We start from the raw sequence: 27,119 nt of genomic DNA, 5'->3' as shown, positions 1-27,119 counted from the left end.
GCTCGCAGTACTTTGCAAAGATGGGCAAGGATTATTTCAAGTCTGTAACAGGCTGGTCTGCCCCTTTAAGGGCCAGGAGGCCTGTGGCTAACCAGCCGACTTCAAGCAGACCCACCTGTTCCATAATTAGCTGCCTCCCAGCAAAAGGAGGCAGGGCTAACTGGGGTCAAGTGACAGTTTGAAACACCTGGGCATCATCAAAGGGCTGAGAATTCAGTTTGGCAGCAGCAGGCCCCCAAGGAGCAAGGTGGGTTCCAGTGGAAGGGTTCTAGGAGAACAGCAGGGGAGCTGGGCTGAGGCTTACAGGTGGGCCTGGGAGGCCAGCCTGCAGAGTGGGCTGAAGAAATGTTTTGTTTGGACTCTTATTGCTTGGAAGAGGGTTGAAATCAGAGTGACCTAGCTGGAGGGCTGAGCCCTCAGGAGAGGCAGCAAATGCTGAAAAATGGAGGCAGAGAGCACCTCTAGTGCCATGCTTGGCTAGAAGGGCTGCTCACGTCTGCAGTGTGCTTTGAGATCTGCAGACAAGAGGCTCAGTGAAGGTGCAAACAGCTGTTCTCCCAGACTCCATGAGTGCTGGGGGGGACAGACCCTTTGGGAAGATAGATGCTACCAAACTGGATGCTCCAAAATGGGGAGGGAAAGGAGAGTGCAGGCTGTGGCTCCCAGGGGATACGGGACCAGGAATCCTGGAGTTCTGGTGTTGCTGACTTATTGGGTGGTCTTATGTCATGTCACCTCATAGTGTCTCTGTCTTCCCCAGCTGTTCGGTGAGCATAATGCTTACCTGCCTCCTAGGAGCACTGTGTGGAGTTATCTTGCTAGTGGCTTTCTGGCATGTACAAAGAGCTCTAGAAACGTTAAGAATTAGTAGGAACTAGAGCTGGTCAAAAAATGCCAAATCATTTTCATGAGAATCTAGGTGTTTTTGTTCTTTTGGTTTTTTTTTTTTTTAAATTTCTCATGAAAAATTTCAGGTCTTCAGTGAAAACCCTAAAATTTTTCTTTGAAAATCCCAACCTGAAAACTTTTAATTTTTTTGTCAAACTGAAAAACGTCAAACTGAAAAACTTCAACCATTTCCCCATGAAAGCTGTTGGGTTTTTTTTTTTTTTGAGTGAAAAACCCTTTTTCTGTTTTTAGGGAGAAAAAAAATATCCAACTAGCTCTTGCCTTCTCAGTTCAACAGTGCTCCTAGTTCAACAGGAGTGATGGAATCTCCTTCCTTAGAAGTTTTTAAGGTCAGGTTTGACAAAGCCCTGGCTGGGATGATTTAGTTGGGGACTGGCCCTGCTTTGAGCAGGGGGTTGGACTAGATGACCTCCTGAGGTCCCTTCCAACCCTTTCTATGAACAGTGCTGTAAATAGGCCAGTTGCCCAGTAGGGTTGAACTTGGCCATCTGTTGGCGGGAATGGGATCTGTTTGTCCTAGGCCCTGTACTGGTAACAAGTTGAAGAAGAGTTTACTTGAAGTGCAAACAGTAGGGGCAGTGCCTTTTTGTACTGGGGGAGTTGAGTTTGCCCCCCGCAGCTGCGCAACAGTGACAGCTGTAGGCAAAGCTTGTTACAGCCTACATGGGAGACAAGGTGAGCAGAATGGACTACAAACAGGCAACGCTATTGATATGAATGCAGCTTCCAGGGATGAATAAACAGAAGTGTGTGTGTGTGTGTATATATACACACACACACTTTAGAGAGAGAGCTAGAACTGTTTGTTCTGAATCACTCTACTTAAGTGCAAAACCGACTTACTTTTGTGGGGCACAACCACCATTCCCACAACAATCTGTATCTTGCCTCTCACTGTGCCCATATGTCTAGGCCCTGATTCTGTAGCCTTCTGTGCCTGTTTAACTTTATAGGTGCTGGCAGTCCTAGGCAAGGCAGGGGCCATCTTAGGAGCTACCTCTTCAAAGGTGCAGGTGCATTTTGGAGTGCTCCCAGGGCTTGGGTGGGGAAGGATGAATGTGTGTGCAGAATCTGTTTGTCCAGTTACCAAACCCTGTGCATGTGCAAGCAGGTGTCTCCCTGTGCGCTGGTGAAAGGCTGGTCTGCACAATTAGAGCCAGGGAGAGGAGTGTCTTCTCCTTTATTAAAGGAGCTCTATTGTGTGTATGCAAATGACAAGCTTTTATACATGATCACGTCCCCTGGTGCAGAGAGATTGAATCTGGAAAATGTCCCCCCACTGTTCAGATAAAATAGATAATCTCTCCCCACACTGTACCAATTGGCAACTGCAAAGGGCCGGGCTGCTCCCCCCAGCGCATGCCGAGCGTGGGCGGGGAGTGCACAGGCAGCCCTGCCCACCCTCCGGATGACACTAGCTGGGGAGAAGGGGAAGGAGGAGCTGCTGGGAGCTCAGCTGTGAGCATCTGAACCTGGAGAGTCCTGGGAAAGGCAGGATCACGGCACGTTGGGGGCACGGCACGGCAAGGAATTGCACTGCATCCCAGAGAAAATAGGTGCTCTTTATGGCATGTGGCTGGTAACTTTTTTCCTGCTGTACTCTTTGCAGAAAGGTATGTCCCGTCCTGGGGCGGGGGCTACGCGGGGGTGTGACTCTTTGGCCAGCGGGCTCTAGTCCTGCGCCTTCTGCGATCTTTGTTAACAAGTGACGGGCCCCGCGGTGCGCTCCGGCCCAAGGCGATGAGGGGACGGGCTGGCCCGGGCCGGGCAGAGGCGTGTCTGCGCCCAGCGCACCGCTCCGACCAGTCGGGCTGCAGCCCAAGCCCTGTCCCCACCTGCGCCGAGCGGTGCCCACGGCCGGCAGGGGGTCCGGGCAGCAGCCCCCCAGCCGCTTGCTCTGCTGCCCCTCGGGCTCAGGAGCCGCCCCCGGCCCGGCTCGGCTCGGCTCGGCTCGGCCCGCCTGTCAGCCGGGGGGTGAGCGGGGCAGGTGCCAGGCTGATGCCGGGGCCGGCAGCTCCCCTGGGGGCTCGGAGTTTCGGGCTCTCACGAAGCGGATCTGTAAGTCTTCCCCCCCGCATCCCCCCCGCGGATGCGGAGCTGTTTCTGAGCCTGCCCTGCCCTCCCGGGAGAGGGGCAGCTCCCAGCCCTGCTGCAACGACCTGGATTATTAATTCAACAATTAATGGTTGTGACGGTGTAATTGCAAAGAGCAGGACGTTGGGCGGGGGGCAGGACACGCCTCGCCAGCTGAAGTACCCACGGGGCTGGCTGGTTCTGCACGCCCGGGGCCCCTCTGGGCTCAGGTTGCCATGGGGCTAATCGAGGTCCAGGTGACGGGCAAGCCCAGACCTGCAGCTCCGGCTGCAATGCACCTGATTCCGGGGCGGGGGCACCCCCCGCTTTTCCGGGCTAGGAACGGGTCCGTGGGGCTGGAGCAGGCAGCGCTCAGCCCAGCCTAGCCTGTCCGGAAAGGATGCTGAGCCCGGGGCTGCAGGGGGTGTGTGGGGCGGGGGGAGGGTAGCTGGTAGCGCTGCATTTGTAAAGACGCCCCTGCTGATCGCGGGGAAGGGTCTCAACTGAGGGGGGTCGTTGCTTCGTCCCCTCGAGACGTCTACCCGTTGTTGGGCGGAGGAGGGGTGTTTGAAACCCGCAGCTGGGGTGCACATTGCGGGGTGCACCCCCGGGCATGGGGCCCCTGCCCGCTCCCTTCCGCCTCTTTGCACCCCCGCCCTGCATCCTCCTTCCCCGGGAGAAGGCAGGGGGTGGCAAGGGGTGGGGGCGCCGCCTCCGGCTGGAGCCAGCTGCCGCTGGGCCCATTAACGTGGACCTGGGCTTTCGATTCGGAGTGGAGGAGACGCCGCTACTTCTGTGTGAAGGACAAAATAAAAGCCCAGGAGCCCCAGCTCGCGGAGTTTGCTTGTGGAGGCGTTTTAAGGGGGGCAGCGGACCCCTGCCGCGGGAGCCGACCTGATAATTAGCGACCTTAACTCTCTGCAGCCGCTGAGATCCCTGCCGTGGCGGGGGGAGCCCTGATAAAGACCCATTCCCCGCACAGCTCTCCAGCCCCACAGAAGCGCCTTAAGTACATGGATATTAACATGTTTTCTCTACCTACCCAGCGTCTCTTTGTGCAGGCAAGATTTCAAAGGCTGAAGCTCGTAGGAGTACTTTTAAAAAGCTCTGTTCCGCTGTCCTTACTTCTCGGAGACGGTGTACGGCAATATGCCAATCCCTCAAAACAAACTCAATCCGGGGATGCTTTCAAATCGCATCCTCTCCTCTCGGAATGCTACATTCAGTGTAACCCACTGCTCTGATCCCTCGGATTGGGGCAAAAAATTGCTGTCAAGGAGCCACCACACTGGATTAATTGTAAATGGGGAATTGTTAGCATCATCCCAATGGGTATGCCAGGCGCTCTAAACTGAGGTCCCCAACGATAGATGCAGTCTAAGAGGAAAGACATCCGCACGTAACATTGGTAGCTAAATTACAGTCCATTTGTAATAATATTTGATTGGGGTTAGCTAAAAAAGTGACCCTATTCTGATTCTGCAGGGATTTTTGTAGTCCATTACCTTTTTATTATCTGGTCCATGAATGTAATAACAGAAACGTCCATGTTATGGAAAAGGAGCCACTTTCAGTTTACAAAACATTTTCTTTAATAATCACTTTCATCATCTGAAAACAGCAAGAGGCAATCTTAGGAAAAAGGTAGTGAAGGAAACAAATTGGTAGTGGGCTGCAGCCTAAAATATGATTATTGTATATTAAATACCCTTTTATTTTAATGTTAATATAATTAAAATATTTGCGGAGGTTTAATGGTGTATTCTGAGTGGTTGTGACAGTCAATTATTTAATCAATTATTAAATATGAAATAGTCTTATTACAGCTGGAATAAATCTGTGTTTGGGAGCTTTAGACAAAATTGCTATTGTTAGACATGCTTTTAGGAGCTGCTGTACTGAACATGGAAGCGTCTGCTTTGCATATCTTTGCATGTTTCCTGTGTAAAAAGGAAAAACCAAAACAAATAACCATCCAAGGAACTAAAATGATCTTTCTCTCCCAACATCGAAAATAATAAATCCAACACAGCTCATTTTCAGCCCCAGCCTCCCAGAAAAGAGTCTCTGCTACCGAGCTCTCTCTTCTGAGAAGAGCAAATTAAAACCCTCCATTAGCACTATACCTTATGGCCTCATTATTTTTTGTCTCTTTTCAGTTCAAGAGAGATTTTATTTTGAAGAGTCTCTGTGCTGAAAGTGTTAAAGTGGAACAATTCCAGAGAGAGGACAGTAATACAGTGGAAGTTTCATTATAATAGGATAAAAAATTGAATTGCTTAATGCATGATAAACCTTTCAGCTACTTAATATTTCTAGGTATCAAAGCACAACCATTTAATACATTTCTGCTGTAGAACAAGAGCTCAATTAGAAACAAAAAGCAAATAAACATTTGATCCTAGTAAACTTTAGAAATCTCTCAATAGACTGTAGCTGCTTGCTTTTTTTTTTTTTTTTAGCTTATAAAATAAAATAGGCGGTTAGCAAGCGAGGAGTTTCACGAAAGCAGGCTTGGTGGTTGATTACACAAATTAAAGAGCAGCCATAACAAGGGGAGGGAGGGCGATGTAAATAGGAAGCAGTATGATCAGGAGGAGCAAAGAGTCAAAATCTTGATAAACTGGGGGAATAATCTCGCTGTATGATTTTGCTGGAGTTCTCTGCCTGCTGATTTGTGATGCTGGCATTTTGTGTATGCTGTGTTCAAATATGAGAAGCAGTGAAATATGTTGCTTGCATTTTTTAATCTCTCCCCCTCTGCCCCCCAGTGTGGTACGGTGCTCATTTATCTTGGAAATGAAACGTGGAATCCATGAAATCCACAGAGGAAGAGCTTGCAGTACTGAAGTCCTGGCAGTGCCCAGTGTTGTTATTTTACGACACCAGGGCCATGATGGCAACTTGTTAAGAGAGCAGCCTCTACGCCTTGCTCATGTGTAAAGCTATATGTGCCTTAAATGAAGAATTAACACACGCAACCCTAACATTTTCTGGTACTTGTGTTCTTCAGAAGGGAATAACAATCACTGCTTGTCAGTTTGCCCGTGCTCAGAGCCTTTGTCCTCACCCAGCTTGCATATATTGGCAGTGGGTTGTGAATTTAGGAATCCACTGGCCATGCTTTGAGCACCCACAAGACACTATATGTGTCCAATGTGGTGCCCTCCTTTCTGCCCATGTGGCACTGAGGTGCACCTGCCTCGTTTGAACCAGCTGCTGAGTTCACTGTGAGAATCAAATTGGAGGTGTCTTTGTGGAAAGAATTCTCCTGACATGAAAGTGTGTGAATTTTGAGCTGTATGTTAGATAATGTGAATTCAGCAGACTCCGGAATAGGCAGGCTGTTACATGCAACTTCCTAGGAGAGAATGAAGCACAAATGTATTTGGTTATTTCAGGAGACTTGGAAGTACTCTGCTGGTGCATTTACAGGGTGGCTAGTTAAGGCCCAAAATTTTATGTACCTTGAAATTGTGTGAGGGAAATTGACCTCAGCTTGTAAAAGTGTGCTGGCAGGCTTAGGGCTAATGAAAGTCATGGCCTGCTGGCTCAGGACAGAGCTTAGCAGCTGATGTGCACGCTCCTCAGATGTACCATAGTCCGGACCTTAGTCCAGTCCTGAGCCTCCCTTGATTGGACACTTGACATGGTCCTGAAATGTGCATTGGCTCAGTGATGTTACCAAATGTCCAGTGGAGACTCCGATGAAACTTGCCAGAGTTGCTGCATATGTGACATAAGCAGAACTTGAAATCAGGTCTCCACAGATGAAAGGCTGGTGCCAGTGTAGAGGGAGGAGGTGGAGGATTGCATTTCAAGCTCCTCTTTTGGTTAGGTTTGCCTTGCAGAGGTAGGGCACCAGGTAATGTGCATGTCGTTGTTGTGTTTTCTGTGCAGGGATTTAGGGTGTGCTTGTTTTATCAGAACTTGGTGTACGTGCTCTGTCTGGTTTGGGTGTGTACAAATGGCACCTGCAGCAAAGGCTGCAGAGACTGTGACTTTTCAGCTCTCTGGAAGATGGGAATTGAGTCTGCTCTGCCTTCGTGCTGATTTGGGCTGTGAGCCCAGCATCAGATCTCACCTCTAGGTGCAACTGGGACTAGGATTTGGGGTTCAGTGGGTGGTGCTCTGCCCTCTTAACAAGCGCACAGGGCCTCAGTGTGACAGAGGACGTTGTGATGCTGGGGTGTCCTGACCACTTGTGGATAATGTTTCTATACTATCCTGCGAAAGGGTAGGATGGCAACTCTATGTGCATTTGGAGTCATTGCACGTTACCCACTAAATTCCTCTTGCATTGTGACTTGGACTCCATATTCTTTCACTTTCTGTCCTAAACCTCTACTTAATGCTGCTGTGTACATCTCATCTTAGAGCTGGCTGCGCTGCAGTATGCAGAAGTGCGTGGCTTGTGTGAAGTGCCTTGGGAGGAAAGGTGTTGTGTAAATGGTTAGTGATCACCACTTCTCTGAGCTCTTGGGTCATGTATAGTGGGAAAAACCCACGCCTTGGGCCTGAATCATAGAATTATAGAATATCAGGGTTGGAAGGGACCTCAGGAGGTCATCTAGTCCAACCCCCTGCTCAAAGCCGGACAATCCCCAACTAAATCATCCCAGCCAGGGCTTTGTCAAGCCTGACCTTAAAAACTTCTAAGGAAGGAGATTCCACCACTTCCCTAGGTAACGCATTCCAGTGTTTCACCACCCTCCTAGTAAAAAAGTTTTCCTAATATCCAACCTAAACCTGCCCCATGGCAACTTGAGACCATTACTCCTTGTTCTGTCATCAGCTACCACTGAGAACAGTCTAGATCCATCCTCCTTGGAACCCCTTTCGGGTAGTTGAAAGCAGCTATCAAATCCCCCCTCGTTCTTCTCTTCCGCAGACTAAACAATCCCAGTTCCCTCAGCCTCTCCTCATGAGTCATGCGTTCCAGTCCCCTAATCATTTTTGTTGCTCTCCGCTGGACTCTTTCAAATTTTTCCACATCCTTCTTGTAGTGTGGGGCCCAAAACTGGACACAGGACTCCAGATGAGGCCTCACCAATGTCGAATAGAGGGGAACGATCGCATCCCTCCATCTGCTGGCAATGTCCCTACATATACATTCCAAAATGCCATTGGCCTTCTTGGCAGCAAGGGCACACTGTTGACTCATATCCAGCTTCTCGTCCACTGTAACCCCTAGGTCCTTTTCCGCAGAACTGCTGCCGAGCCATTCGGTCCCTAGTCTGTAGCGGTGCATGGGATTCTTCCGTCCTAAGTGCAGGACTCTGCACTTGTCCTTGTTGAACCTCATCAGATTTCTTTTGGCCCAATCCTCTAATTTGTCTAGGTCCCTCTGTATCCTATCCCTACCCTCCAGCGTATCTACCTCTCCTCCCAGTTTAGCCGCATATACTCTGCATTAAGCTTTTAAAACTGCACCTTTTTAGAGGAATACACATGCTGAAAACTTCAGCTTGCAAGGTTTGTTGCGCAGGACTTCAGGTGGTTCAGTGGTAGGGTTGGGATGAATTTATGGTCACTCTGCCTTGGCTTCTCATTAGAGTAAATGAGTGCTTTTCATCTAACGCATCTTTCTGCGGTGCTGAGAGTGGCTCTGCTTCTAAAGATACTGCAGTTTGAAGAGTCCAGCGAACAAGACTAGTAAATATTACGAAGGGATGATAACAAAATGACTCACTTTTCCCAGCTGAGATGGAGGTATTAATATTTCAATACCCTAGGTTGTAATTTACTATGATTTAAGAAGATTGCACTGTGATAACTCAAAATATATACTCCTCAGTGCTGGCGAGGCATGGTCCATCTACGTATTAGTCCACTGTGCAGCTCTCATCCAGCAGAGTTCAGGACTCCAGCACTCAATACAATGCCCCTGCCAGTGACATATTGTCTCTCCATAAGAAACTGCTCCATTTTCACCACGCCCATCCCAGCGTTTGAGGTCTGTATAAATTAATGTCCTCGATATTTAGGTTAGGGTCAACGCATGTGACCAGATGCCAGCAGCGATTTCTGGTTTAAAAATATTGCAGTGCTATTTCTAAATTTTTAATCTCTCTGTGATTTGGAGACAGTTTTATGAAACATGGGATTAGGATGGTGCTCAATGTTAAATGGTAAAGGAGATTATATGGATTTAACTCTATGCGTCTGTCACATAACTACTACCAATCCCATAACTTCCATTTTCTATTAAAAATCCATTTTCCCCTTTGACCTGAAAAAGCTTTGCTGGTAATCTGAATTTCTCTTGTTATTTATGAGGTATTTTTCCATTCCTCCCCCCACCCACTCTGTGTATCTAGCATGCAAGGGTGATGTCTGCAGAGAAAATTGTTCTCTAGCAGGATGATATCTGATCATTGCATCATACAGCTGGCAACGTGTCCTGCAAATTGTGGCTTCCACTAGAGCAGGGATACTCACTTGGGGGTCGGCGCTGTCAATTCTGCCTGCTCTTGGGCAGAGCAAGTGGAATTCTCATTGGGACTAGTGGAGAGGCCTCCAGCAATAGTGCAATGAGGGGTGCTGAGAAAAGGGACGGGATGTGAAGGAGTTACTAGAATCCCCCCTCTTCTTACACACAGCAAAAAGGCACCTCTAGGATTCCAGGAGGGGCTGTGAGGTGCGGGGCTGGATGAAGTGGGAGACGGACACTGGCATGGACCAGAGTTGCAGACCGCTTCAGAATCTTCATGGTTCTAGGTCCTTACATGACACACATGGCTACACAGTAGAAAGGATGTTCTATTTTTTGTGCACTCTTGCCTTTAAAGGTAGAGCAGTCTCCATGCCATCTTGCGTTTCAGGGAACATGCAAAATGTTACCACGATGGGTAGCACATGAATGCTTTCTCTCTGCTTGTTTTCCTTCATCGGATCGTAAAGACATATTTTGCTCTCGTGTATGGGCAGGATGAGTGTCAAGACGTTCTGAACGGCAGAAGTGCTGATTCATCACAACAAACGAGCCTTAAGACATTATTTATATTTGGATTGCTCTTTTCCAGTCATAGACTAGGGCCCAATGTTCTCGACTCTGCCCTGCCACAGGACAAAAAGATGGCCACTGCTCCAAAGAGATTAGCTGCCCCAATGTGATTGGTTAGTGGCACTGTGCCACGGACAGCCCAAGTAGCTTTTCAAAGGCCATCCGAGGATCAGCTGTTGATTGTCTTACCCCGTCTTTGTCATGAGTCTCCCAGCATTTGTCAGCCCAATAAGAAAAAATAAATAAATGTCTTTGTCCATTTCTGTCTGTGCCTAGGCTCGTTAGCTGTGACTGTACGGGAGGGGGCCTGAAGCTTCTTTTCTTTACCTGTAAATCTGTTGTTTAATCAGCAGTAACGTTCCCAATCAATTTATCGTTGATACCTGCCAGTTTGTAGCCACAAAACCGGCTGCCGCATCCTCGACGTGGGACAGTAGGACTCTGGGTAGTTTGAGAGAGGAAATTTTGTTGTCGTGGTTGATGTTCCCGCTCGAAACGTGGAGAGGAACAAGAAATCGGCTGTTTAATGGGCGGAGAGAGACTGAGATTATATTTCCATCTCTGCAAGGATTAAATAAGAGGGGGAATTGTTCAGTGGGTAGAGTAGAGGGCTCCTTGATTGTATTCCCAGCTCAACGAGAGAGCATGTTCTGGTGGTTACAGCAGAAGACCAGAGCCAGGACTCCTGGGTTCTTCCCTTCCTGGGTTTCCCTTTGATGCACTAAGACCCCTTGGGCAATTTGCTTCACTGTGCCTCAGTTTCCCCATCTCTATACAACAAGAATACCTAAGTCAAGTGCCATAATCTATCTTCTATAGAATTTATCAAAGCAACTCCACAGAAGTGTCGTTCCATTATTATTATTGTCACTGAGAGGGAGACCTGCCCGTTAAAGATTCCGTTATGTAAAGTAAAATAACAACATTCCAATGTTTGCCTTCCCCCTCAGCTCAGGAAAGCCTGAGCCAGCTGGCGACGTGACACTTACCCCGGGCAAGGATCGTGGTTCCAAACACCCGTCCTGACGAAAACACAAATGTTATTATTTTTTCAGAGGAGGCGGGTGCTGATGGTCTCATCACGGCTTTGTGATGTTAATTGTTCTGGCCAATAACGGGTTAATAGCCTTTCCTCAAATGAGCAGTCATGAAGCATTCTCCCTGGAGGGGCAGCTAAAAGCTAAGCTAAGAATATTAATACAGATGAGACTCTTTTCCCTTCTCCCCCTCTTCTCCCTCCCCCCAAAGTTGAAGAAGTTGAGGTGACGAAAGGTCCCCTGTGACGCATTCCAAGCCAGCGGTAGAGTAGTTATTTGCTTGTGGCCCTGCTGTAGCACAAGCAGAGGGATTGTGCTCTCCGCTAGAGCTATTAATACTCAAACACCGATCGCTGCTTTCTATATTAGCGTCCTTTTGCCTACGTAAAAGTAGCGCAGTTAAAAAATCGGCTCTAAGCCACTTGGCACCTTGACGGCAAACTTGTCCCCTCCCCTTCCAGGTGTGAGGTGTCAGTGGGAAGGAGTCGGAGTGGAGGAGCTGGGAGGGAAAGGCCTTTCTGCCTTGCACTGGAGGAGGAGGAAGGTTGAGGGAGGCTTTCCTCCACTTCCAGACCTTGGCTGCAGTTTGGGAGACCCAGCTGTGAAGAGCTGCTCCCTTGCCCCCTCTTTTTGGAGGGGGAGACTGGCAAAGCCCCGCTTCTCTCACACAGCTTCCTGTCACAGAACCATCCCCACGCTTTAGAATTCGGCCTGGCTGTTTCTGGGGCCTGTTGTCTGAGGAGACGTCTCAGGAGGTGTCCGATGGTTCATGGCTGCCTCTTCGCTCCCTAATTCAGCTGGCCCAGGGGAGGGAGCAGACAGGTGACTTACCTGTGGGGAGGCTCACACGAGGGCATCCTGGGAAATGTAGCTTGTATTAGTCGTAGGCGTCCTAACAATTGTGGGAAATAGCTGTCCTGTGAAAGGGCTGGGGTTTCCAAGGCATCCCCTCAGCCCTGGCGCAGCTGCTGAGGAGAGCAGTGACCTAGGTAGCTAGGAGAGGTGGGAAGTACCTGGCCCCTGTGTTCATACACCGATTTGCCCGCTCTGTTTGGGGCTGTTTGCCGCTGCCTGAGGAGGGCTCCCAGGGCATGTCATTGGGAAGCCGTTGCTCTGCAGGCAAGAGGAGTTGGATATTTGCAGTAACTCTCTGCTGTTGGCTCTGGTCTCTCCACAGCACACACTGAAGATGTTGGAACCAGTCTCTACTTTGTGAACGACTCCATCCAGCAGGTGACCTTCTCCAGCACAGTCGGGGTGGTGATCTCCTGCCCCGCAGCAGGGTCACCCAGCGCCGCCCTTCGCTGGTACCTCGCCACAGGGGACGACATCTATGATGTACCGCACATCCGGCATGTCCATGCCAATGGGACTTTGCAGCTCTACCCCTTCTCGCCATCAGCCTTCAATAGCTTTATCCACGACAATGACTACTTCTGTACCGCGGAGAACTCAGCGGGCAAAATCAGGAGTCCCAATATCCGTGTTAAAGCAGGTAGGGTCATGGGCGGGGGCCGGGTCTTGGAGGTGTTGGTGGGGTGCTGGTGTTCTGTGTTTGTGACAATGATGAGCCCATTTGTGTGTCCCAACTGATTCTCTCCAGTGCCATGGAATTGCCTAAAGTGGCTGATACAGTGAGCTCACTTCATCAATTAACCACTAAAGAGGGTGGCATCAGGGCTCGCTGGTGATTAGGGCTGGAACTCGGGGTGCTTGCGTCCTATTCCTGGTTCTGCTGTTAACTCTGCGTGGCCATGGGCAAGTTACTTCACCTCCAAGTGAATGAATGCTGTCCCCTGCAAAGCATGCTGTGCAGACGTGTGTTCGCTGAGCCTCATGGCACTTGGAGAGCCTCTGGGTAGCCAAGCGTGGCTGTTCCTGAGCTTGGAAGGAGACCCGAGGAAGTCCTAGCTGAGAGTGAGCTGTAAATGTAGGGCCTGCTCCTGCCAAGGCTTTGGGTGGAGTGCCCCAGCCTCCAGCGGGCCGATGCGCACAAGTCAGTGTGTGAATGGGAATAACCATTCACAGGATCAGGCCCGGAGGCAGCGCAGTGGCCAGCAGTGAGCTCCGGGGGCCTTCTGCCTGCATCTTCAGATAATGGGTTTAGAACAGTATATAGCACCTTTTGCCACCTGAGCACGAGCCTCTGCAGAGAGAGCAGGTAATAGCAAGGGCCCAAACTGGGCACTGCCTTGTGTGCCAGCAACCAGGATAGACAGTAACTTCATTTTTACCTGGTACCTTTTTGTATTGCGTCTGCCTTGCGCCCTTCGCTCTAAAGGTTCCAATAGTGCAGGCAAAGGCGGCAGCCTCTGGGCTCAGCATTAGCTCACACTCAGCCGTGGATGTTAGTCTGTTTATTTGCCAGGGTGCTTGGGTATTGTCTTGCACCATTTCCAAGAAATGGGATAGAGACTGCAGAGTCCTGTGGCTTCGGCACAGGAGACCAAGGTTCTAGTCCTATCTCTGCTGCTAATTCTCTGCATGACCCTGGGCAAATCACTTAATTTTTCCTGCCTTGCGTCCCATCTGTGATATGAGGGTGATGATACTTACCTGTCTCTCAAGAAAACAGACTGTTCCAAGAATGTATTGTGTGGGCTCTGTAGCTTGGACGTGGCCCATGGAAAGCACAAGGGTTTAGTCTCCTATTAAGCGTTTAACTTTTCTCCCTAAGTATTGTGCCAGAGAGCAGAGCAGAGCAGACAGCCTGGGGTGAAACTTGAACCTGTGACCTCTGGGCCTGGAGGTGAGTTTTACCGAGTGAGCCTTCCTGACATGATGAATACCGTATGGGGATGTTATTGTCGCTCCCACAGGAATTGTGCCCTGTGGAGCCTGTGAACATGTAGGCTAAAATGCAGCTGCCACGTGGTTTTGCGTGTTGGAGACGCTTTTCTGGCAAGGCCGTGGAACTGGGACTGTAATAGTCTATTGCAAGAGGATCGATTGATATCATCACAGACAGATAGTAGATATGAGGGCAGGGTGTTGGATAAACAGGAGGCGGAGTGTCAATAATGTTTCAAAAACTGCATCCTACCCAAGCCAAGAACAAACAATAATTTAGGCCACTTGCTGGTAGGGAGAGCTCTGCAGAGTGATTAGCGGGAAAGAGAGCTGAGGGCCATCCTAGTGCTGCACACTGGGGATGACTCTGGGGGAAGCTGATAGTAACAAGAGAGCATGGATCTCCAGGACTAATCGCTGTCTGGCAAAGGCCAAGCCCCTTCAAATATTAGGAGAGCCAGGCCCTGCCATGTCCCACGGGGACAAACGCCTCAGGTCCATCCACCTGAGAAAACTTCCCCAGAGCAAGGCAGGTGGGGAATGGTCATGGGGCTTTTCCAGAGCGGTGTTGTGTGGGTACAGCCCAGCCAGCTACAACAGTAGGTCGTGGTTCTAGTGATGACATTGCAGGTAGGTAGATTTGGAAGAGTAGATGCAAAAGTGACTTTTTCTTCAAGAAGGGCATAAATCCCATTATCTTCCAGGGACTGTGACCTGCCTGCAGTGGAACAAGAGGGGATGCTTTATTCACTGCGATCTTTGACCCCTTCTGGAGGTGGGATGTGGGTACAGAAATCTTGTATCTTGGCGGGGTTAGACTATATGACCCTCGCCATCCCTGCTAGCCCCCTATGGTTCTGTGATTCTATGGCTGTTCACATCCAGCACCATAACAGGCCAAAATGATTTGCTAACCAGACGTGTGTCTCAGCCATTGAAGTAGCAGGACAGCAGGCTTGGTTTCCACGGCTAGGGAGGAATGGAGAAAGCCAGGGGTGTCTTCTCTTCAACAACCGGTCATTCATACCACTGAGATCTGGAATTGCCAGACTGCATCAGGCCTGTTGTGGAGACCAGATGCTGGACTAGATGGACTAGTGGCCAGAGCCAGATGTTTCAGAGGAAGGTGCAAGAAACGATGCAGTAGCTAGCAAATGTGGGATAATCTGCCCTGTGAAGGTCTCATCCATAGTCAGAGATGGACTCCAGCTTTGCAGCATGAGGATTTATCTCCGTTCCCAAACATCTGTTAGCATCAATTTTATAGTAACTCCTGGATAGTCTTGCATAATTGCCCAGTCCTTCAGCAGGTCCCCACAAGGGGGGAACCCCCCTGCCTCATTAACCCCCCTTCCTAAGACCCTATATCTGCAATGCAGGCTCCAGCTCAACCACCCCAAGACTTCTAAGAAAACAAAAGGAAGAGGAATATAGCCAAGTGCTGCTTTCCAAAGTGATTATAGTAAATTATTGACCAGGCTGAGGAGGGCTAATAGCCCAGGAATGACTTCATTATGTAACCTATTAAAAACAGGGCTCGCACAGAGAACACAGCCGAGCAGACTAAAGGGTGTTTTTTATTTTAATTCATTATACTGCAAAGTAAACTGGCATGAAACCCCCTCCTGCCCAGGGAGTGAATTATTTACCAGCATTAGCAGTTAAGCTATAAACCAAAGCAGAGGGGAGTGAGCAATAAGCTGGGGTGTATGTTTAAGGGAGGGGAATGTAAATACATGTTGTTTGTGAGACGTGTGACATGTTGCAGCTCGGGTCAGCCCCGCTCCGGTGGAGGCTGAGCTTCCCATCGGAGTGGAAGTTTAACTGTTGCTAATTACTAATTAGCTTATTACTAATACGTAGTAATAATACCTAGAGACACAAGGTGGGTGAGGTAATATCTGTTGTTGGACCAACTTCTATTCCCTCACCCACCTTGTGTCTCTAACATCCTGGGACTGACACAGCTACAGCTACATCGCATACAACCAACACCTGGCACTTCTATACAACTTCTCATCCGTCCTACAAAGGAGTCGTCATCCCTATTTGACAGATGGGGAAACTGAGGCACAGAAGTGCAGTGGCTTGCCCAAGGTCACCCAGTCTGCCAGTGGCATCCAGGTCTCCTTAATCACAGTCAATGCTCTGTCCAGGAGGCCATGCTGTGAAAGTGCTCCCGGCAGGGATGGAACCAGTGTGGGCCACGTGAGGCTGTGGAACCAGGCGGTGGGCTCTGTTAGCTGGCATGAAGCAGGCAGAGGGGAAGTAGGCAGAGGGTGCTCTTGTAACTGATGCTTTCCCAACAGCCAAGACGGGTGGGTGCCTGAGAAGAAGAGCAGCTGGCAGAACTCCGCTGGCAGCTGCCTCACGGCTGATCTCCCTGCTGCAGGACCCCCTCTCCCAGCTTTTTGAGGGTATCCAGCATTCCAGCTGTGTTGCTTAGTTTTCATCAGGCATGGTGGCCACAAGGTCCTGGTTCTGCTCTCCAGCTGGATGAGCAACACACTTGCAGTCAGGATTCCAGAGTGAATACTCAAATCTGGAGTCCAACGTCCTTTTCCTGTTTAACCGCGCCCCCTCAAAAAAACCCCTTCCAACTCTCTAGTAATGACTTAAAATGTGCTGTTTTTGAAGACACTCTCGCCAGGGGCCAGCTGTGCCAGGGTGTTCACGGGAAGCAAATGCTGGGAGTGGCAGATTCAATTTTGTTGTTTTTCCCTAGGAGGTTTCTAGAGGTGAAAATTGATCTCTGGTCACAGCTATCTGGCCCTGCAGGCCAGGGTTCCTGTTGCCTCCCTCTAGACACTGAGGTGAGGTGACATGCCCAGGGTGATACAGTGAGTCCGTGGCAGGGCTGGAGCCCAGGAGTCTTGACTCCAGCTCCCTGTTCTAAATACTAGACTTACTGAACCTCATGGAGTGACTGCAGGCTGCTGCTATACAGTGCTGTGGCTTTCATCTCGTTTGAAGGTGGGCATTGCAAGCCTGAATAGGCTTTCAGCTGCTAGGCCTGGCTGGTAGTTCATTCCTGTGCCACCCCTTCTCATTCAGTACGTATCCATGGGACCTCCTCACAGGATTCCTTGGGATGTCACTGGGTCAGCTCAGTCCATGGCCATTAGAATGAGTTTGGCTTTAGGATAGTTGGAAACACTTGGAAGTTGGGATTTTTACTATTTCTCATGAGTGTGCTTCTGTTCCCACCTGCTTCCTGTATGCTAATCAATTATCCTCTTGTCACTGAAATCCTGTCTCCAAACACTCTTCTTCTGTAGCCTTGTAATGGCAAACCCTGAAAAAGGCCATTTAAACCACGTAAAACAACAAACACACAATAAACTGAAATGTAAAGTTGAAAACTTTAAGAATTTAGAGAAGAGGCACCGGGAATGATTCGAGGTCTGTATAACCTGCCTTCTAGTGAGAGTCTTGCGACGCTCAGTCTGTTTTTAGTTTCCCCAAGAGAAGGGATAAGGTGAGTTGATCACAGTTTTACAAGTACACGGGGCAGAGATTTCTGATAGAAAACAGCTCTTTAATCTAGCAGACAGAGACAACACAATCTAATGGCTGCAAGCTGAGACTAGACAAGTTCAGACTAGAAATAAGGTACAACTTTTAACCCTTGGAACAACTTACCCAGGGGTGGGCTAGAGTCTCCAGCACTTAGTCTTTAAATCATGATTGGCTGGGGTTTAAAAGGTCCAGTCTAGCTCAGGCAGAAGTGAAGGGTTTGATACAGAGATTCCAGTGCAAGGTTCTATGTCTCTGCTAAAGCAGGAGGACCAGCTAGGTGAGCAGAAGGGACACTTCTCTCCTTTAACCATCTAGGAAGGAGTAAGGAAGCCCCTCCTGTGTAACTGACGAGGCTCCTGCAAACCAATCCACTTTGCTTCCTTGAGCTGCTCTCTGCTGCAGAGCAATCCATGTGTCCTGTTGGGCCTGCCTCCACCAGCCCTCTGCCTTCCCCCAGACCCCGGTCATCTGCTATGTTTGTCTGTAGTCTGCTTGGCATGGGATCTCCTGGGGGCAGAGAGCATATCCTCCTATGGACCTGCAGAGCATTGCGCACATATGTACGGTGAGAGGGAAGATTGTCTGAACTGTAGCCCCCTCTCCGCCCCGCACCGTTCATGTGAGGGCGGCTTGTCAAGCCAGCTGGTGCCCTGGAGCTGTTCTCTGAAGGTGTGTTCTCTGCTGACAGGCGGTCTTCTCAGGAACTGCTCAGGTTGGGCCAGCTCGTCACCTATTACTTCAGTGCAGTTCAGCACCTCCTGCACCAGACTGCTGTTGTGAGGAGCCTGCTGGCAAGTTTCACCTGGGCTTCCTGAGGGATGGGCTGCCATTTGCCTCCAGCCTGTGAGCAGTTTTCTGTCTTGAGCTCTTGCAGTGAAGGCGTGAAGTCTGAAAGCTGGGCACTTAGAGGGGAGGAATAGCAGGCAGAAGCAGCATCACTTTCTGTTTTACTTATTAAATACTCCTTGGGCCTATTCAGAGGAGGCCCAGTCTGCACCTGCCAACAGATGCGTTGACTGCTGGAAGCAACTCCCCCATGGCTGTTGAAACATGCCGTGGATTGTTGCTGTTCTGGCCAGTGAGGGAGCCGCAGATGACCCAGTGATCGATCTCTCTCTCTCTCTCCCCCTCTCCAAGGTGGTGATGAATGAGAAACCAATGTCCTTTGGGGCAGGCATGTTGTCATGACAAGATTATGCACCCACGTGCTAGGCTTATTTTAAATGGAAAATATTTAAACTTTAACGATTCTTCGTTTGTCTGCCTGCGCTCCTGATTGGTTGCACTGACGTGTCTCCTTACCAAAGAGACCTTGGGATGTTCAGCCGATCAAGCAAACTGACCAAGTGCTTCGTAGAGTTCATTAGGGCTGCTGCCAGTCTGGATAATCCCTCGATATTTCCCAAGAGAGAGAACGCTGAAGAGCTGCCAGGGCAGGCTGTGGGTGTTGCCGGGTCACCCTGCAAGGGGAAGGGCTGTCTGCCCTAGTGCCCTGGGCAGACCCCACTTTGCGGAATTGCGTTCCTCCTCCCTTCAATTTCAACAGGGTATCGTTTTCTACCTCCCTCCCTGTGCCCTAGTGCTGAGCAATGCTGATGCACGCTCAACGGCTGCCCAGACCCAGCTGCATTTCGGCAAGAGGAGAAATTATTCTTCCCTGCCTTGTGGAAGGCCTGCCCCACTGAGGTGCTGCCTGCATCTAGAGAGCTCTGGGCACCCACGGCCACTGCAAATGGGAACCCAGGCACGGCAGGAAGGAGGGTCCCTTCAGAGGAATTTGCCCAGAGAGAGCAGGGATTGTCGGCTCCACACTCGCTAGAAGTGTGAAACGTGCACTATTGCTGTGGGAATCTGCCAGTCCCTGCCGCGCTCTGGTGCTAGAGAAGAGCCATTTCCCCCTCCCCAAATGCTGCCCTGTGCCCTGATGGGCTGGCACAGAACCCCCACGTGGTGGGGAGGGGTGCTGGGAAGTGCTGCTCTGCCCTGCAGCGAGGGTGTTTCCCACCCCAGGAGGGCTCTTCCCATGACTGGACAGCAGCGGGGTGGTGGAGGGAAGAGGCTGGGGGCTGCGAGTCCCTGGGAGGAGGTGCACCTGGGATGTGATTTGTTGCAGTGAAGGGATTGCAAGGGCTGTGCTGCTTGCAGTGGCGTGGTGGCACGGGAGGAAGTGACCGCTGTTGCTGTGCTATAGTCTGTTGATACGTCCCGCTGCGGGTTGTACCGAGAGGTGTGGGTTGGTGTTTCATCTCCTTACTGGCCAACGCAGTCATTTAAATGCCCCACTTCAGAGCCGTTCCCAGAAAACGACACTTCTTGGCATTTCTCTTCTGTTTGGGCCCCGTGAGCACATGGGATGTTGAGACCCCCAGACACATGTGAATTTGCTCTCTCTCTCCAGCTTAATTCCTTGCGGCAAACGCTGGAGCTGCTCAAAATGTTGGACAAAAAATAATCTTTGGGAACTGTTTAAATTAATGTGTTTGTGCCCGGTGCAACTTGGCATTGGTGCGTTGATCATTGTGTGATCATCTGCTTTTCTCTCTGCAGTTTTCAGGGAACCTTACACCGTCCGGGTGGAGGATCAAAGGTCAATGCGTGGAAACGTGGCTGTCTTCAAGTGCCTCATCCCTTCTTCAGTGCAGGAATACGTTAGCGTTGTGTCCTGGGAGAAAGATACTGTTTCTATCATCCCAGGTAAGAGGAGCAGGAGGGGGACCCTCCATTCTCCCAGCAAATACTAACTGCATTGCCATGTGCATGAATTGTTGTACACAGAGCTCTTTGGTTTTTCTCTGTCCCTGGGCCCCAAAAGCAAGGGGGGTTTGCTGATGAATCATCTTGGTACGAAAGCCGAGCCTGTGGGCTGGATTGACAGTGGAAATGAGCGGTGTTTGACTGTGCGACGTGGTGCCTGTCGTATTTGCCAGGTTTGCAGTGTGTGCTTTGAAGTTCCTAGGTGCATAAAACTGAAGTGTGACAATATGTACGTGTCTTTTGGGTTCTCCCACCCACTGGTGACCTTGCCAACCTGGAGGCGTACGTGACAGCGGGGAGTCAGGCAGAGGCACCCTATGCCCTCCATCTCCATGTATTCCTGCCGGGAGTGGGGCGTGACAAGAGTAAATAAAGGCTCTCTCATGACTCTTTACAACCCTTCCACTCAAACACCCCTTAACTCCTGCCAGCACAGATGTCCGTGGCCCATGTGCTCCCTGCCTTCCCCTGTGGCCCTCACAGGCTGGTATTGCGCCCAGGCAGCATTCCAGTTAATGCTACCGTTGCTGTCCATTAAGGCTTGTGAGCAAGGAAACGCCATAGAGGAGTAATTCACTCTGGTCTGCCTCTGGGGAGGTGATGGTGCAGAGACCGTGTGCTGCCAGCCCATGTAGCCTGGCAGGTGGCTGGTGCCGACATCCCTGCTCGTGGGGTCCGGGCCGGTGGCTGCTGCAGCTTGGGGAAAGTTTTGCTTAGCTAGTTTTTGATCACAGAGGCCATGCTCCTGTGGCACCTGGTGCTGAGGAATCCAGCTCCTGGGGCCAATTCTGCGAGGTGCTGAGCACCCCTGACTTCCCAAAAGCCTAGTAGGAGGCGCTCTGCTCCGTGCGGGATTGGTTCATTGCGGAGCAGAGTTAAAGCCTCTATGGAGAAATGCCAGGCACTGCTGAAGGCAGGTGCAGAATGAGTCCAGGCCCAGGTTCTGGGGTGTTCGGACCCAGAGTTTTGGTGTGACCCACTGCAGTGATAAGGGCCTGCTGGGAGGTTAGGATCCAAATTTCCCTGGCACTGAGGGCACTGGGTTTTGGGTCCATCTCGGTGAGCAGTGGAAAGAGGCAGGTGTGGTGACTAGCGCTTTCTGCTCCTCGGTGCTTGGCCTGATTCTCATTAGCGGAGGAGTTTTCTGTGGGTGGGCCCACGCGCCTGGGTTGTGCCAGCCCTCGTGTGACCCTCTGGAAAGGGTGCACTCGGCAAACTCATCAGCCCTGCAGCCGGGCTCAGCGCTTCGTGCACAGCTACTATTATGACGACTTTTTGGGCAAAAACGTGCAGATTTGGCAGCATCAAAACATTTCACAAATTCGGGTCTAGTTCACCGGATTGTTTTGACTGGAAACAAACAATTCTGAAGAAATAGAAATATTTTGTTTTGACATTTTCAAAACCAAATGTCTTGGTGTTTTTGGTTCGTAGTGACATCATTTTAAAATGTCCCTTTTAAGTGTATTTAAAACTCCCCGAGAAGCATTAAAAATGTGTGACAGTGGAACGAAATGTCCTGCGCTGCAGAAACCCTTTAGTTTGACCCGGAGTTGCCACTGAAAAATCTGTTGTTTGCCCAGCTCTGATCCAGATCGTGCCCATTTCCCTTGAGAAGCCCTGGGGAATTGTCAGGGGGTGGCATGGGAAGTTACCTGGAAGAGGAGGCTAGTGCCCCCTCCCCCCACGGTGACCTTTTTAGTGAGCATATTGTTGTTTGAGCAGGAGAACACAAGGCTGTATGAAGTGCTCGTTGATTTGTGAGCAAATTGCGCACAGAAACAATTGCTGCTTTGCTTCGTTGGCTAATGCTCTTGTTTTGTAGCTGGCTCTTGGATTGACAGCGCAGCATTTGCAGTGAGATGTTGGAGGGCAGAAGTCACTGGGCGATGCGCAAAGGGCTGCGGTGAGCCGAGCGTTCGCCACTGGGTATGTTTCAAGCTGCCACCTATCCTGAGCTTCGTTGGTTGTTTAGCAGAACGTATCCCTGCTGCTCCCGTAGGTTCGGCTCCCCCAGTGAGTGGCACGGTGGCACCCAGCACTCGTGGTGGGTATAGGCTGGGCTCTGGGGGGCTCCTAGTGCTGGGATGGTGACCCGAGCCTCTGTTTGCCAGAACCTGGGGATGGCGACAGGGGATGGATCACTTGAGGATTACCTGTCTGCTCATTCCCTCTGAGGCACTGGGCACTGTCCACTGTTGGAAGACCGGATCCTGGGCTGCATGGACCTTTGGTCTGACCCAATACGGCCGTTGGTCTGAGTGTCACATCTAACCCTGTTTGCAGAAGGCCTGAGACATGGGGGTTCACCACTGGCCCTCTCGCACTCCTGCTGGCGCTTTCACTGCGGAAGCGTAAGAGGAAATTCTGAATGTCACCGAGGCCTTGGCATGGTTACTGTTAGGTGGGCGACCTTGAATCTCAGAGCCTGGTGATGGTGAGGAGGGTCCCAGGCGGAACGGGTGGCTGAAGAGGTCCGTGTGGACGTCCCTCTGTACCGGGATGACCTTCTGGCTCTCTGCTCGGAGACGGTATTCCTGGCAGCGCTGGCTAGTAAGCTAGTAGTAAAGCCATCAATACCGGTTCCCCTGGGGGATCCGGAAAGAATTAAAGGATTTTGCCCAAAGTGAGTGCGCTGTGTTTGATATTTGCTCACAGGTCAGTAAATCCTAGCAACCCTCGGGAGCTCAGGGTTGCTGTAGCTGTGATGTTGCGAAGGGGCTGAGCGTTTTGCTGCTTGGCAGTCCAGCTCGAGGTGTTGGTAAAGTGGTTCGCACCCCGCACGCTCGGGATGCCACCAGTTGAGCCTCGTGTGCAAACCTGACGTCGTTCCTCGTAAGAGCAGGCGCTGGCTCCGCCTGCGAGCTGATAGGCTGAACCACCCTCAGAAGGAATGTTTCCGTTAAGAGCTCACTTGTTGAGTGGCATGTGGTTACTCTGAGGGTTAGATTCAGCCAAACTGGCCTGGGGAGATGCATTTTAAACCTCTGTGCATTATCTTCTTCACCCCCCACTCCTGCGTCCCATCTCCTGGGAGGGCAGCTGGCTTTCCAGTGGGGATTCCATTGACTCCAGCCAGCAGACCCAGCCCAAGGAGTGCTGTTCAATGTGGTGGCCCTGTATCAGATTATTGATACAAGGGACAGGAGCTGGCAGGTGGAGGTCAATATTTTTACACACTCAATATCCAAAAAACCATGAATTTTTCACAAAAATCTTCATTGTGATGTTTACCCTGTTTTCAGTCAATGGGAAATTTCGATAAAGCTTCTAAGATCATGGGGACTGGGAGGGAAGTGGTGGAAGTCAGACAGCAGTGTTTCTCGTTTTGGGGAGTGACTGGATTATACTGAGGTGGTGTAAGCCCCGCTTTGGTCTGGGCTGATTAGGGGGTTGAGCTGTGTGTATACATCAATGCTGTTGGAGTGCGGTGCATTTCTTTAATGTAAGTGGGACCTATGGGAGGTTAGATTATAGGGGAGACCCTCCGTTGATGTAAATAGCTGCTGATTTATGCCAGTTGAGGATTGGCCCCACAGCACTAATGCACGTGCATGCCAGCCTAGTATAATCCTGTTGCATTAATATTCTGCATTCTGGCTTCTTGCTGGCTTGCAGTACTGCCATTAACTGGTGCATTAATCCCGTTGCTTCCCATAAATGCTACCCGGTGGATTCTAATGCTGCTTTCCATTGCCTGTAACTGTGGTGAAAACTCTGCTCTTAAAGATCCCTGCAAAGTGGAATCGCCCCATGCAGCAGTGCCATGTGGACAATGACTTACACACCAACTGTTCGTCCAAGATTTCTTAAGCTACTTTCTGTAAACAATAAAGCAAATTGGACTTTCCCAAAGAGGTTGGATGAGGGTTTCAGATCTAGCCTTATCTAGCACCTCTTCCTGGAAGATGTTCCAGCTGGGACTGTGGTGCGCTACGGCTGTCCCTGTTGCAGGAACATGCAGACGTCTTATGGACCAGTGTTCGCATCATAGCGAAACTCCTACCAACCTTACAAGTGCAGCAGAGCTGCAAGGCCCTGTAGCAGCATGGTTCTGTTTCTGTAATGTAGATGGGACTGAACTGTCTATGGTTTGGCAATGTGTCTAGCTCCTAACTAGGCTTCCCAATGGAGCAGGGACCCTGGCGCAGCTGGGGCTCTTGTGTCAATGGGCCCTAAACAGCAAACCCTTTCACGCTGGTTTGTAGCCCACCCTCTTCAGGTACAAGCTTTTCCCGTTCTCCCCTATAAATGCTAGTATGTATCACAAGTAACTAGATCTGAATAATCTTTCCTTGCAAATCTCTCGCGCTCCATTTATACCTTCAGGGCCGCACTAGAGCGAAGGAACGTCAAATTAACTAGTTTCAGTTAAACTTCCCTCTGTAGTTACCAGCGCAGATCCAGCGCAGTGAGTGATAGTTATCATCTGGTGGCTTGTCAGGGTCCGGTCAGAGGACAAGGTCCTGCTAGGAGCTGGAATGATGCGAGTGTTTCTGTCACCCAACTGTCTAACTCAGCTGGCCCTCTTAGCAAAGACTCCAGAACTAGAATGCATCCAGGAGAAGAGTCTTGTCCATGCATAGCTCCAGGTCTGGGTCGGGGCTGGTGGAGGAAAAGCTTGTTCTGCAGCTCCCCTGGCGTTATTTGCTCCGTTGGGTAGATGGAGCAGAGCAGTTCAGTCTGCAGGCTTGAACTTGGACCTCCTTTACAGAGCACAACCAGTTTCTTCGGCACTTCAGTTTGTTGACTTGACATCCTGCACTTGCACAGTTTTAAGCCGGGCTGGTACTTAAGTTTTGCAGTTGTGCTGGATTTTTAAATATGGTGATGTAATTAAAGTAGAACGATTTTAACATTTTAAAGCAATAATTACCCTAAAGACAGAATATAGAGACAATTTATATGTAGAGTCAACACTAGCAAACATATTTGCTGTTGGATTACAAATATTGCATCTGCCCAAAGCTAATTTTTAAATTTGCTCTGGTGTTAGAGGTAAGACTGGATTCATGTCTACAAAAACAGGGTCTTTGTTTTTGACTTCTTGTGATGCTTTGATTCCATCCTCGGTGTGTGTGTAGAAGGCGGGGGGGTTCTTAATGGCAGCGGGGGGAATGGACAATTGAGGGAGGGTTCCTGTTGCATTCTGTGTGGCTAATTAAAACCAACCAACCAACGAACCAAAATTGGTTCTGAAACATCAAAGCCATTTTCTGCCAAAAAATCTGGGGTGTGAACTGCAGGTCAAACAAACCTACAAATACGTCACTGCCGTGCTCTCCTAAAGTCGTCCTTTAAGAAGAAAAGATCTGTGGAAGGACAACTGCTTTAAAAAGTATATCTAAACAGTAACATGAGGCTAGCTGTATAACCTGGTGTATGTGTTACCATGAGCCTGTACCACCTACTGTTGCGGCTTGCAGCTGTCCTCCAAAACGTTCCTTTGGCCTGCAGGGAAGGTATGTCTGTGTGTGACTGATAGAGACTTGCTCCTGTTCTTGGTGTGTTTCAGGGGACCAGCAGGATAGGCCAAGTCCTAAATCTCCACTCGGTCTGGTCAAAACAAGTTTTGATGGGAAAATTGCATGTACGAGAAATAAGCGTTTTAATGGGAAGTGTCTGCTTCTGTAAAAATTCCCGTTTTTTCCCCCTTTGGAAAATTGTTTGAAAACTGGAAAAATTCTGACTTTCTGACCAGCTCTGCTTTCCAGGGCTCACAACACACATAACGTGTCAGGGAGCATATAACTAGTAGGAGGGTTGGAAAGAGTTAGTTTATTTATTTCCCTCCTCTCTCAAGCACAGATAGCTTCCTCTTAACAGCCCACCTGCTGCTGCTTTGCTTTGGGTCCCTGGCTAGAGCCATGTAACTGGAAACTTCGGATAGCTACTGGTGGGCTGAAGAGGAGTGTTGGGCTTAGGGCTTGGTGTGGGGGTCTGAGCATGAAGCCAGAGCAGGCCCCAGTGTTCAAACGAAACAGCACCAACATCGGGAGACCAGAATGGTGGCAGAGTCACCAGAATGGCGACCCTTACGAGACTCCAGCTGTCTGGGGTTGCATGCCCATGTCTATCGCTCCCCAGCTCAGAATGGGAAGGGGGAATGGGGCAGTTTGGCCCCATCTCTAAAAATAACTGTCCTCTCTGACCTAAAATTCCGCCTGTTCTGAGTTCAGTGCTGCAGCCGGCGGCAGTGTCTGCACTTGGCTTGTTCTGCCTTTGGGCTTCGCGGCCATCTGAGGTGGTGACCTGTGGTGTTGAACTCCCCTTGGCTCCTTCCTTTGCTTCTTCTGCATGTTAATAATGAAAAAGGGAACATCCCGAGCAACTACGGGCAGCAGGGTGGGTGCAAGAGAACAGGATGCCCCCTGACGCGACCGAACCAAATTGCCCATGGGCGTTTCCCTTTGCAGCGGTACTAACCGCTGGGGCTCTCCTGCCCCAGTTTGTTTTGTGCTTGTGGTGGGGCTGGGTCCCTTTTGGGGCACGAGCGGCAGATCTTGCTTGTGGAAATGCTTCCTTTGGGTTAGGCTCCAGGGGGCTTTGCACCTCATGGAGTTCGGGTTTTTTGTTTTTCCATTTTATGCTCAAATAGACACATTCCCATGGTAAAAACTTGGCCAAACTGCTGCATTTCAGTGGTTTTGTGTCCAAATGTTGAAATTTCTACAGAGGCTCTACAGTTGGATCTGGACTGGAGGGTGTGACCCACTGACTTCTGGCGGGGCACAGAGTTTGAGGCTCCTATCTAACTTCACTGCATCAGCTGACCTGGGCATTTAAATCTGTGTTCAGTTTCTTCCTTAGCATAATGCAGTGGTTTTCAAACCTTTTTTTTGTCCTGCGGACCACTTGAAAATTGCTGAGGGTCTCTGCGGACCGCTTAATGATCTTTCCAAATGTTGTTTGTACCATTAACTAACTATTGTAAAGCGCTTTGGATAAAAGCGCTATATAAAAAAACCCTTAATAATAATTTTCTTTTTTTGTTCTACAAGTAAAAGCACACAACACATATTTTCATCTCA

At 50.0% G+C, this 27,119-nt stretch overlaps 1 protein-coding gene across 3 annotated transcripts in view; it reads left to right on the top strand.

Moving 5' to 3' along the window:
- The first annotated feature begins 2,312 nt into the window (after window positions 1–2,312).
- The window catches only part of DSCAML1 (DS cell adhesion molecule like 1), a 336,815-nt gene continuing 312,008 nt past the window's right edge, over window positions 2,313–27,119 (top strand). Inside the window, exons 1-3 of one of the 3 annotated variants that reach the window (XM_048827442.2) lie at window positions 2,313–2,522; window positions 12,203–12,520; window positions 19,882–20,028. In XM_048827442.2, coding sequence (XP_048683399.1) covers window positions 2,480–2,522; window positions 12,203–12,520; window positions 19,882–20,028 — 508 coding nt within the window. In that variant the 5' untranslated portion in view covers window positions 2,313–2,479. The remainder of the gene's footprint in view (window positions 2,523–12,202; window positions 12,521–19,881; window positions 20,029–27,119) is intronic. The other 2 variants (XM_048827441.2, XM_048827440.2) reach the window with 2 other exon arrangements.

The sequence above is a fragment of the Caretta caretta genome, chromosome 22 (assembly GCF_965140235.1).
Source record: "Caretta caretta isolate rCarCar2 chromosome 22, rCarCar1.hap1, whole genome shotgun sequence".
Taxonomy (NCBI): Eukaryota; Metazoa; Chordata; order Testudines; family Cheloniidae; genus Caretta; species Caretta caretta.
This window is presented reverse-complemented; position numbering and strand designations above follow the sequence as displayed.